Below are 11,664 nucleotides of genomic sequence, written 5' to 3' on the forward strand. Positions count from 1 at the left end.
TTCCAAGGAAACCATTAACTTGTTTATTAGACTAATATAACCAGAAATAATTGCTAGGGGAAAATATTGTGCTGGACTGATAGGCAGAGCAAAAGGCTGGGCTTCCACTTAGATTACACTCGTGGTCAGACTCAAATCCAAGTGGTGAGACTAGCAGGCAATATTAAAATCACCTACATTCTACTACAAATCTGGTTTCAACCTATGTCTCTTTGTAACATCCTACATAAATAAGTTTGAATATCTTAAAGATCCAAGAGAGATATGGAAAGAATCTTGTGAAGGGATAAGAGGAAAGTCATGAAATGGGAGGACAACCTGACATTTTCTGGAGGACCCTAATCCATCACACCAAAGTTCAGTGTCAAAAAGATATAAAATTAATCCCTTGTATCCCCTTTTCTTTTTCTTCTTTATTTTCCTATTGCCTTTCTCATCTTCTTGTCCTCTCCATGTCAGCATTAATGTTATTGTCAGCAAAGGGGGTTTTCAAAGAGTGCTAAAGCTTTAGTAGTAAATTATAATCAGGTAAATTGAACTTTTTGTTGAATTAACAGCAACACCACATCATATCATATCATAGTACCTTTATCTTCATCACAGTACTTTACAACATGCAATAATTTAATATTTTTGTAGTATTTATAGACTCTTCTACCTGTACATTATCTGAGTATCAGAGTAGTATTGCACTGAATGACATAAATAAATAGCTATGTGTGTTTATAAGTGTGTTGTATTAGAAATATCCATACTCAACATGAGGGACAGAAGTTTTTAAATCCTCCATGTGATAACTAATATTTGGTATAAAGGGATAGCTATAACCCAAAGATAAGTATCCTGTCATTTTTACATAATAGCTTTCCTTAGTACCCCACTAATTGTTTTAGAGTGTATCTGCTATTTCCTTATCAATAGTATCCCTGGCATGTTATAGGAATCCAATTTCACTTATCTCATGCATAAATTATAGGCAACTTGGAATCAGCAAGGCACAATGTTGGACTTAAATAAAGGAAAGTGAGAGAATGTAAGAGACTGTGAGATGGCTAGACCTTGCGGCTGAATTGTAATGGAGTATACCACTAAATGTTTAACAGAATGAAGTAGAAGGAAAAGAGAGAGAATCATCTAAATATCCTTCTGTATATTTCATATGGTATATGGGGAATAGGCTCAACTGAGAGAAAACTGGAATAGCTATTATGATTGTTGTCTCTGTAAAACATTTTGAAAGTTTGCCATCTAGAGTCAGACTTGGTACAAGTCCTCACCTGCTTTACTCTCACAGAAATCTTGATACTTCTCCCATTTGCTGTTTCCTCATCTCAGTAAATGGTATCATCATCCATCAAATTAAAAAAAAAAGAAAAGTCACCACTGATTTCTGCCTTTACATCAACCCTCAGTTAAACTTATACCTGTATCCACTCTTTTTTAGATTATTTTCCCATATAGGTATTGATTAGGGTATTGAGTAGAGTTCCCAGTGCTATACAGTGTGTTTTTTTTTTGTTTGTTTTTTTAAAAAAAACAATCCCACACCATTTATTGTCATCTGGTAATAACATAAAGGTGAGCAAAACAATATGAATAAATCCTTTAGAACTACACTTCTAAAAAGCACACCTAAAAAATTGCATGCCTAATTGTTGCCTTCTCAACAATTTCTCATTTCATTGATCATTTCTAGTTGGAGACACTTTGGAGCAGAGTAATGTTATCTCCTTTTAGCATGATCCAACCCAGTTGTTTTCTTGACTTTGTTTTAGAATGAATCTCTTCTGCATCATCTAATACGAGGTTCATATACTCATCAAAACCAATGATACAGCCCTCTATCCGCATATTCACTTGCTCATAAAGCCAGACCTGAATCCGAGATCTATTTTGCAAGTATCTGAAGATGAGATTGATTGGCTGCACCATCACCTTCTGTACCTTCTGGCCCTGGCCCCAATACGCCATGGTGGAAGCTCACAAAGACCACACTATCCTGCACACTCAGTGTGTTCTTTTTAATTATCTATTTTACATATAGTAGTGTGTATCTGTCAATCCCGATCTCCCAATTTATCCCCCCCTTCCCCCTTGGTAACCATAAGTTTGTTTTCTATGTCTGTGACTCTATTTCAGTTTTGTAAATAAGTTCATTTGTACTATTTTTTTAGATTCCACATATAATTGATATCATAGGATATTTATCTTTCTCTGTCTGACTCTACTTTAAAATATATCTCAAATCTATTTTCTTTTCTTCCTATCCATTACCACCACCCCAGTCCAGGCTCTCCTTGTCTCACTAGGAGTTCAATATTAGCAGATAACCAGTCTTATGTACTCTACTCTTGCCCACAATGAAATCATTCTTGTCACAGTAGGATAATTTACTTTTAAAAATGTAAATCAGCACTCATCAGTTCCCTGACTAAAATTCTCCAAAGACCTTCTGCAGCCTGAATAAAAACATTTTCCAAACTACAACTTTCAGTGTCTTGAATGATTTATTTCTACTTATTTCTCCCATTTCTTCTGTTACCTCAGTCTAAGACCACCTGTTTCATTATTTATTTTTGTCCTCTTACTTGAATGTAGGTTTCAAGTTCATAGTAATTGAAACATGTTATGTAATTATATATACATAATTTATATACATCTTATACATATTATTGATATATGATAAATGAGCAAATGAATCCATGCAAGTCAGTTCTCTGCCTTCTCTACAGTTCCTTATGACACTAAGAGACCAGCCACAGTGACTCCAAGGGAAGTGCCCTAAAACCACTTTTCAGTGACAACCACTTGTTCAGCTGGGACTCCAACCCAAAACTCTCCAGGCAAGACTGGACTGTGCTCTGCACACATTCCACTCTTGTACTTAAGAGTTTTATTATCATAATTGGCCTGGAAAATGGCAGAGACTAAGTAGCATTCTCTTATTTTAAGAGGTGAGGCAACAAATCTAAAAAGGCATATTAGCATAAAGTGGCGCACTTTTGAAATATAGAGCTAATACATTGTTGAAAGTATATCTGTTCATTCATTCCATAGTCATTTGTTATCTTACCAGACCATTTCAGGTTTTGTGGGGCCTGAGATATACAAAATTGGGGGTGAGGGATTCCTTTAATAAATACAAAAATTACTTTTTCAAGTTCCACTAAAGAGTGTGACTGTAAGAACACATGTCTAGGGTTTCTTCCTACTGTTTATGCAAATGAGGGGCCTGAAGTTTAAGTGTAATATGCTTGATGACAAATGGTGATCGGAGAGCCAACAAAACATTGTACCAGTCACTGGAATCAGTCGTGAAAGCTATCCCAGCTCTGAAGGAGGTGGTCAAAGGTGCAAAATTATAATAAATATCAAAATCACTGGGGTCAAGTTAAGCCCAGGGTGTTTGGAAAGGACTAGGAAACTGGAGGACAGCTTGGGGAAGGCATTATGGAAGAAGTAACATTGTGACTGAGTGGTTTAGGTAAGACTTGTCCTGGCCAGGAAAATCGTCCTGGGAGGGGAGGGGAGAGGATGGTGTTAATGAAAATAAGATACAGCAGTGCATCAGACAGGGGCGATAGACTTTGCAAAAGTATCGAGATATAGAAGAGATTGGTAGACTTGTGAACTGTAAGTGCTTAGGTATCTGAGGAAGAAGCATCAAGCAATGATGAAATGATAGCAGAGAGCAGACATTGGTACAAAAGAAACTTTCATGTCACACTAAGGAGTCTGTTTTCTCCTGCAAGCCATTGAAGATGTTTAAACAGGGAAATGATGTGAGAAATACAAGTCTTAATAAGATTATTCCTTTGGTAATGTAGAAAATTGGTGGAAGCAGGGCAAGATTGAAAGCAAGGGGAATAGATGAAATGCTATTGTTGTAACCAATGAGGAGGAAAATGATAAAGACCTTGAAATAAGGGCTTGAAAGGATACCTACTTCCGGTTCATGTTTTTCATTCAAAGATGAATAGTTTAAAGAACACAAAATGTAGTGGGAATTTTACCCTCATTAATAACAGGAACATTGGTAAATTGAGTATCCTGGCTAGTTGTCTCTGATCTGCTCCTACTGTGCCAACCTTGACAGTTAATCAAACCTCAGTTTTCTAGTCTGAGAGATGGTAGAACTGACCTAGATAATCTTTGAAGTTGCCTTGCAATTCTAAAATTCTATGGACTACACAGTTTTCCCCATTTCTATTATAGAGCTGTTATTTATTGCTCTTTTCTCTAAGTTAGGAAAAGAAAATGAGCTCATTAACTTGGAATTAATACTCCAGTTGTGCTGCCTTATATCTAGATTAAGTGACCATAGTTGCATGGGTTTATCTCTGGAATTTATATCCTGTTCCATTGAACTATATTTCTGTTTTTGTGCCAGTACTATACTGTCTTGATTACTGTAGCTTTGTAGTATAATCTGAAGTCAGGGAGCCTGATTCCTCCAGCTCAGTTTTTCTTTCTTAAGATTTCTTTGGCTATTTGAGATCTTTTGTGTTTCCATACAAATTGTAAAATATTTTGTTCTAATTCTCTGAAAAATGCCATTGGTAATTTGATAGGGATTGCGACAAATATGTAGATTGCTTTGGATAGTATAGTCATTTTCACAATATCGTTTCTTCCAATCCAATAACATAGTATGTCTCTCCATCTGTTTGTGTCACCTTTGATTTCTTTCATCAGTATCTTATAGTTTTCTAAGTACAGGTTTTTTCCTCCTTAGGTAGGTTTATTCATAGGTATTTTATTGTTTATTATGTGATGGTAAATGGGATTGTTTCCTTGATTTCTCTTTTTGAAATTTGTTGTTAGTGTATAGGAATGCAAGAGATTTCTGTTCATTAATTTTGTATCCTGCAACTTTACCAAATTCATTGATTAGCTCTAGTAGTTTTCTGGTAGCCTCTTTAGGATTTTGTATGTATAGTATCAAGTCATCTGCAGTGACAGTTTTACTTCTTCTTTTCCAGTTTGGATTCCTTTTATTTCTTTTTCTTCTCTGATTTCTGTGGCTAGGACTTTCAAAACTTTGATGAATAATAGTAACAAGAGTGGACATTCTTGTCTTGGTCCTAGACTTAGAGGAAATGCTTTCAGTTTTTCACCATTGAGAATGATGTTTGCTGTAGGTTTGTCATATGTGGCCTTTATTATGTGGAGGTAGGTCCCCTCTATGCCCTGGAGTGTTTTGGGTTTTTTTTTAACATCTTTATTGGGGTATAATTGCTTTACAATGGTGTGTTAGTTTCTACTTTATAACAAAGTGAATCAGTTATACATATACATATGTTCCCATGTTTTTAACATAAATGGGTGTTGAATTTTGTCAAAAGCTTTTTCTGTATCCACTGAGATGATCATATGGTTTTTAGTCCTCAGTTTGTTCATGTGGTATCTCAAACTGATTGATTTGTGTATATTGAAAAATCCTTGCATCCCTGGGATAAATCCCACTTGATCATGGTGTACGATCTTTTTAATGTGTTGTTGGATTCAGTTTGCTAGTATTCTGTTGAGGATATTTGCATCTATGTTCATCAGTGTTATTGGCCTGTAATTTTCTTTTTTTGTGATATCTTTGTCTGGTTTCGGATTAAGAATGATGGTGACCCCACAGAATGAGCTTGGGAATGTTCTTTCCTCTGCAATTTTTTTGGAATACTTTGAGAAAGTGGTGTGAACTCTTCTCTAAATGTGTAATATAATTCACCTGTGAAGTTCTCTGGTCCTGGGTTTTTATTTGTTGAAAGATTTTAATCACAGTTTCAATTTCAGTACTTGTGATTGCTCTGTTCATATTTTCTATTTCTTCCTGGTTCAGTCTTGGAATGTTGTGCCTTTCAAAGAATTTGTCCATTTCTTCTAGGTTATCCATTTTATTGGTGTATAGTTGCCTGCAGTAGTCTCTTATGATCCTTTGTATTTCTGTGTTGACAGTTGTAACTTCTTTTTCATTACTAATTTTATTGATTTGAGTCCTCTCCCTTTTTTTCTTGATGAGTCTGGCTAAAAGTTCATCAATTTTGTTTATCTTTTCACAAAAGCAGCTTTTAGTTTCATTGATATTTTCTATTGTGTTCTTTGTTTCTATTCCATTTATTTCTTCTCTGTTCTTTATGATTTCTTTCCTTCTATTAATTTTGGGTTCTGGTTGTTCTTCTTTCTCTAGTTGCTTTAATTGTAAAGTTAGGTTGTTTATTTGAGATTCTTCTTATTTCTTGAGGTAAGATTGTATTCCTATAAACTTCCCTCTCAGAACTGCTTTTGATGTGTCCCATAGGTTTTGGATTGTGGTGTTTTCATTGTCATTTATCTCTGGGTACTTTTTGATTTCCTCTTTGATTTCTTCAGTGATCCGTTGGTTATTTAATAACATAGTGTTTAGCCCTCATGTGTTTGTGATTTTTACATTTTTTTCCTGAAATTGATTTCTAATCTCATAGCTTTGTGATCAGAAAAGTTGCTTGATATGATTTCAATTTTGGTATATTTACTGAGGCTTGATTTTTGGCCCCAGATGTGATCTACCCTGGAGAATGTTCCAGGTGCCCTTGAGAAAAAAATGTATTCTGCTGCTGTCACATGGAATGTCCTATAGTTATCAATAAAGCCTTTCTGTTCTAATCTGTCATTTAAGGCTTGTGTTTCCTTATTAATTTTCTGTCTGTATGATCTGTCCATTGATGAAAGTGGGGTGTTAAAGTCCCTTACTATTATTGTGTTACTGTCGATTTCCCCTTTTATGGCTGTTAGCATTTGCCTTTGTATTGAGGTGCTCCTATTTTGGATGCATATATATTTACAATAATTATATCTTCTTCTTGGATTAATCCCTTGATCATTATGTGGTGTCATTCCTTTTTTTCTTATAACAGTCTTTATTTTAAAGTGTATTTTGTTTGATATGAGTATTGTTACTCCAGCTTTCTTTTGATTTCCATTTGCATGGAATACCTTTTTTGATCCCCTCACTTTTAATTTGTATGTGTCCCTAGGTCTGAAGTGGGACTCTTGTAGACAATATATATACAGGTCTTGTTTTTGTATCCATTCAGCCAGCTTATGTCTTTTGGTTGGAGCATTTAATCCATTTACATTTAAAGTAATTATCAACATGTATGTTGATATTTTTATTGCCATTTTTAAAATTGTTTTGGGTTTTTTTGTAGGTCTTTTTTCTTCCTTTTCTCTTTTGTTCTCTTCTCTTGTGGTTTGATAAGCATCTTTAGTGTTATGTTTGGGTTACTTTTTCTTTTTTGTGTGTGTATCTATTGTAGTTTTTTTGTTTGCATTTCCCATTTCCCCTTCCTAGAGAAGTTCCTTTAGCATTTGTTGTAAAGCTGGTTTGGTAGTGCTGAATTTTCTTTGTTTTTGCTTGTCTGTAAAGCTTTTGATTTCTCTGTTGAATCTGAATGAGTGCCTTGCTGGGTAGAGTAATCTTGGTTGTAGGTTTTTTCCCTTTCATCACTTTAAATATATCATGCCACTCTCTTCTGGCCTGCAGAGTTTCTGCTGAAAAATGAGCTGATAACCTTATGGGGATTCCCTATCATGTTACTTGTTCTTTTCTCTTGTTGTTTAAATTTTTGTTTTGTATTTAATTTTTGTTAATTTGATTAATATGTGTCTCAGCATGTTTCTTCTTGGGTTTATCCTGTATGGGACTCTCTGCACTTCCTGGACTTGGGTTTATATTTCCTTTCCTATGTTAGGAATTTTTTTTTTTATTATAATTTCTTCAAATATATTCTCAGGCCCTTTCTCTTTTTCTTCTCCTTCTGAGACCCCTATAATTCAAATGTTGATGTATTTCATGTTGTCCCAGAGATCTCTGAGGCTGTCCTTATTTGTTTTCATGTTTTTTTCTTTATTCTGTTTCACAGCAGTGATTTCCACCATTCTGTCTTCTAGCTCACTTATCCATTCTTCTACCTCAGTTATTTTGCTATTGTTTGCTTCTAGTGTATTTTTCCATTTCAGTTATTGTATGTTCATCTCTGTTTATGTGTTCTTTATTTCATCCTGGTCTTCATTAAACATTTCTTATGTCTTCTCAATTCATGCCTCCATTCTTTTTCCAAGATCTTGGATCCTTTTTACTATCATTACTCTGAATACATTTTAAGGTAGATTGCCTATCTCCTCTTCATTTGGTTGTTATTGTAGGTTTTTTTCTTGCCTCTTTGTCTGCAAAATATTCCTTTGTCACCTCATTTTATCAGATTTTCTGTGTTTGTGGTCTCCTTTCTGCAGGCTACAGGATCGCAATTTCTCTCGCTGCTGGTGTCTGCTCCCTGGTAGCTGAGGTTGGTCTAGAGGCTTGTGCCATTATCCCCTTGATAGAAGGTTTGACTGGTGTTGTGGTGCCCAAAGCCTGCCCTGGATATTGAGCAAGGCCTGCCCTTTGCTATGTGATTGCTACTGCCCTGGCAGGGGTGGAGTCTGATCCTTAGTTATTGGAGTAGAGACCCCCACATCTGTTTCTTAACTGTGTTTCTGATCTGTGGTGCAAAGTAGACAGGATTGGAGCACACCCACTGGAAGGGAATCCAGTGAGTATTCCTCCTCTGGAGTTGTTCACCTGTGAATGTGCTCTGTTGTGTCCCCTTTTGGCCATTGCGTGGGCTCACAAAGTACACTGTTGTTAACACTGCTCTTGGTCCCACCTTAACTGTGAGTATGCTGGCAATTGGCACTGGTGTCTCTCAGGCATTAATTTCACCAGGCCACCAGTGCAGATCCACTGAGGTCAGGTCCCAAGACTAGTAGTTGTGCACCTGGACCTGTTGTGGGAGGTATGGAGGAAACTTAGACATCTGACCCAACCACCATGAGTATATGCCCACAAAGCCCACAGATGCTAAAGTCAGACCTATCTCAGCTGCAGGAGTGCTTGTTGTCCATTTGGACATTCTGCAGATGCTGAATTTAGGAAGCCACTGGCAGAGGTGTAATTTTGTGGTTTGTGCAGCTGTGAGGAGGAATTTCAGCTCTTCTCCTTTAGTCACACAGCCCCTGGGGCTCAACTGTGGTTTCAGCCCCACCTCTGTGTGTGTTGCTCCCACCAGAGTCTCCCCCAGAAGTTGCATGAGCACAGAAGCCTATCAGGCAGGAAGGAACCGAGGCACCAATCAGGGAGAGCAGGCCACCCAGGTGGGAGAATGCTGGGGTAGCAATTGGAACGCACAAGTCCATCAGGTAGCAAATGGGGTGAGTGGGTAGCCCAGGCAGCTGGGGGGGGCAGGGGTATGCAAGCCAGCTCCGGTGGGACCCCTCCCTAGTGTCAGTGGAGGAGGGGCCAATGCATGAGGAGAGTGACTGCAATGGTGGTCCTGCCCTTTTTGCATCACTCAACAGTAGTGCTTTGTTTCTGTGGTAGTCCAGGATTCCTCCTTGAGCATTCCCAATTGTGGAGCTCCCCACTCCTGTCACCTCAGGCAGTCTCTTCCCAGCCAACAGCATTCCCCTCACTGGGTCTGCTCTTCAAACCCCACATTTCAGCACGCAGTCCTTGTGTGCACTGGCAGACACCTGTCTCAGGCTGAGACATGCAGGGCTGTGGCATGGACCATCTGCATGGATATCACTCTGTACTGCCTGTCCCAGACTTGTTTCTGGGCTCTCCTCTAAGCCCCCAAAGTTCTCCTTCTGTCCCAGATGATCTCCCTGCTGGTAAGGGGGCTTTCCCAGGTGCAGGAAACTCTTCTCACCTTCAGCTCTCCACTAGGAGTTCAGGTCCCATCCTGCTTCCTCTCCTCTTCCTTTTCCCTTCTTGTTTCATTCATCCTACCCAGTTATGTGAGGATGTTTTTTGTCATTTTAGGTGTCCAAGGTCTTCTGCTACTGTTCAGCAGGTGCTCTGTGAGAATTTTTTCATTTGTAAATGTATTCTTGATGCATTTATAGGGAGAGATGAACTCCATGTCCTCCTACCCCACCACCATCTTGGCAAGGCTCTCTTTTCCATTTAAAGTCTCTTCAACCTTTCTTGTACGGCTAGTCTAGTGGTGATGAACTTATCTTTTGCTTGTCTGGGAAACTCTTTATCTCTCCTTTAATTCTGAATGAAAACCTTCCCAGAAAGAATATTCTTGGTAGTAAATTTTTACTTTTCAGTACTTTGGAATATTGTGCCAGTCCATTCTGAGATACAAAGTTTCTGCTGAAAAATCAGTGCCTAGTCTTGAGGTTCTCTAGGTCATAGATGCTTTTTTTTTTTTTTTCCTCTTACTGCTTTTAAGATCTCTCTTTATCTTTAAATTTTCACATTCTAATTATAATGTGTCTTGGTGTGGATCTCTTTAGGTTCCTATTGTTTGAGATTGTCTGTGCTTCCGGAGCATGAATGTCTGTTTCTTTCACTAGGTTAGAGAAATTTTCAGCCATTATTTCCTCATATAAGTTTTAATGTTCCTTTTCTTTCTTTTCTCCTTCTGGGATCCCTGTAATGTAAATGCTAGTATGCTTGATGAATTCCCAAAAGTCGCTTAACCTATTCTCATTTTTTAAATCTTTTTTTTCTCTTTTGCTATTCTGATTGGTTGATTTTCACTACCCTCTCTTCCAGATCACTGCATCTTCTAATCTACTGTTGATTCTCTCTAGTGTATTTTTCATTTCAGTTATTATGTTCTTCAGTTCTGATTGGTTCTTTTTTATATTTTCTATCTCTTTGTTGAAGTTCTCATTGTGTTCATCCATTCTTTTTTTTTTTTTTTTTTTAACCTGTGACTCATTTATTTTGTAACTGGAAGTTTGAACCTCTTAAATTCCCTCACCATCTTCACTCATCTCCTCAACTCCTCCTCTCTGGGAACCACCTGTTTTTTCTCTGTATCTATCAGTCTTTATCTGTTTTGTTTGTACATTTTTTTTAGATTCCACATATAAGTGTAATCATACAGTATTTGTCTTTCTCTGTTTGGCTTATTTCACTTAGCATAATACACTCTAGGTCCACCCATATTGCTGCAAATGATGAGATTTCATATTTTTATGATTCAGAAATATGCCATTGTATATATAAACCATATCTTCTTTATCCATTCATCTATCAGTGGTCACTTAGATTGCTTCCATATCTTGGTTATTGTAAATAATGCTGCAATATGTAATGAACATAGGGGTGCATATATCTTTTTGAATTAGTGTTTTCCTTTTCTTTGAATAAATACCCAGGTTTGGAATTGCTGTATCATATTGTAGTTCTACTTTTAACCTTTTTGAGGACCATCCATACTTTTTTCCATAATGGCTGCCCCAATTACATTCCCACCAACAGTGCACAAGAGTCTGGTTTTCTCCACATCCTCACCAACCCTTTTTATCTGATGTCTTTTTGATAATAGCCATACTGACAGGTGTGTGGTGATATGTCACTGTGGCTGTGACTTGTATTTCCCTGATGATTAGTGATGTTGAGAATCTTTTCATGTGTCTATTGGCTATCTGTACGTCTCCTTTGGAAAAATGTCTATTCAGGTCCTCTGTCCCTGCATTAATTTGTTTGCTAGTATTTTTTGATGTTGAGTTGTATGAGTTATATATATATATGTTTTGGATATCAACTCCACATCAGATATTTCATTTATAAATATCTTCTTCCATTCAGTAGGTGGCCTTCTCACTTTGTTGATAGTCCTTTCACTGTGC

The 11,664-nt window shown here is 37.2% G+C and overlaps 1 protein-coding gene across 1 annotated transcript; it reads right to left on the reverse strand.

Moving 5' to 3' along the window:
* Nucleotides 1-1,661: 1,661 nt before the first annotated feature.
* Nucleotides 1,662-2,002, reverse strand: LOC309835874 (small nuclear ribonucleoprotein E-like). Its single transcript, XM_082675592.1, has one exon. It carries the CDS (start codon nucleotides 1,969-1,971, stop codon nucleotides 1,693-1,695), a length of 279 nt encoding a protein of 92 aa, XP_082531718.1. The 5' UTR covers nucleotides 1,972-2,002; the 3' UTR covers nucleotides 1,662-1,692.
* Nucleotides 2,003-11,664: the final 9,662 nt, after the last annotated feature.

This window comes from Grampus griseus, assembly GCF_964374135.1.
Source record: "Grampus griseus genome assembly, chromosome: 18".
NCBI classification, from domain to species: domain Eukaryota; kingdom Metazoa; phylum Chordata; class Mammalia; order Artiodactyla; family Delphinidae; genus Grampus; species Grampus griseus.

What these genes read in the sequence shown, in the direction of transcription:
- LOC309835874 (XM_082675592.1), bottom strand. Translation starts at nt 1,971, where the DNA reads ATGGCGTATTGGGGCCAGGGCCAGAAGGTACAGAAGGTGATGGTGCAG.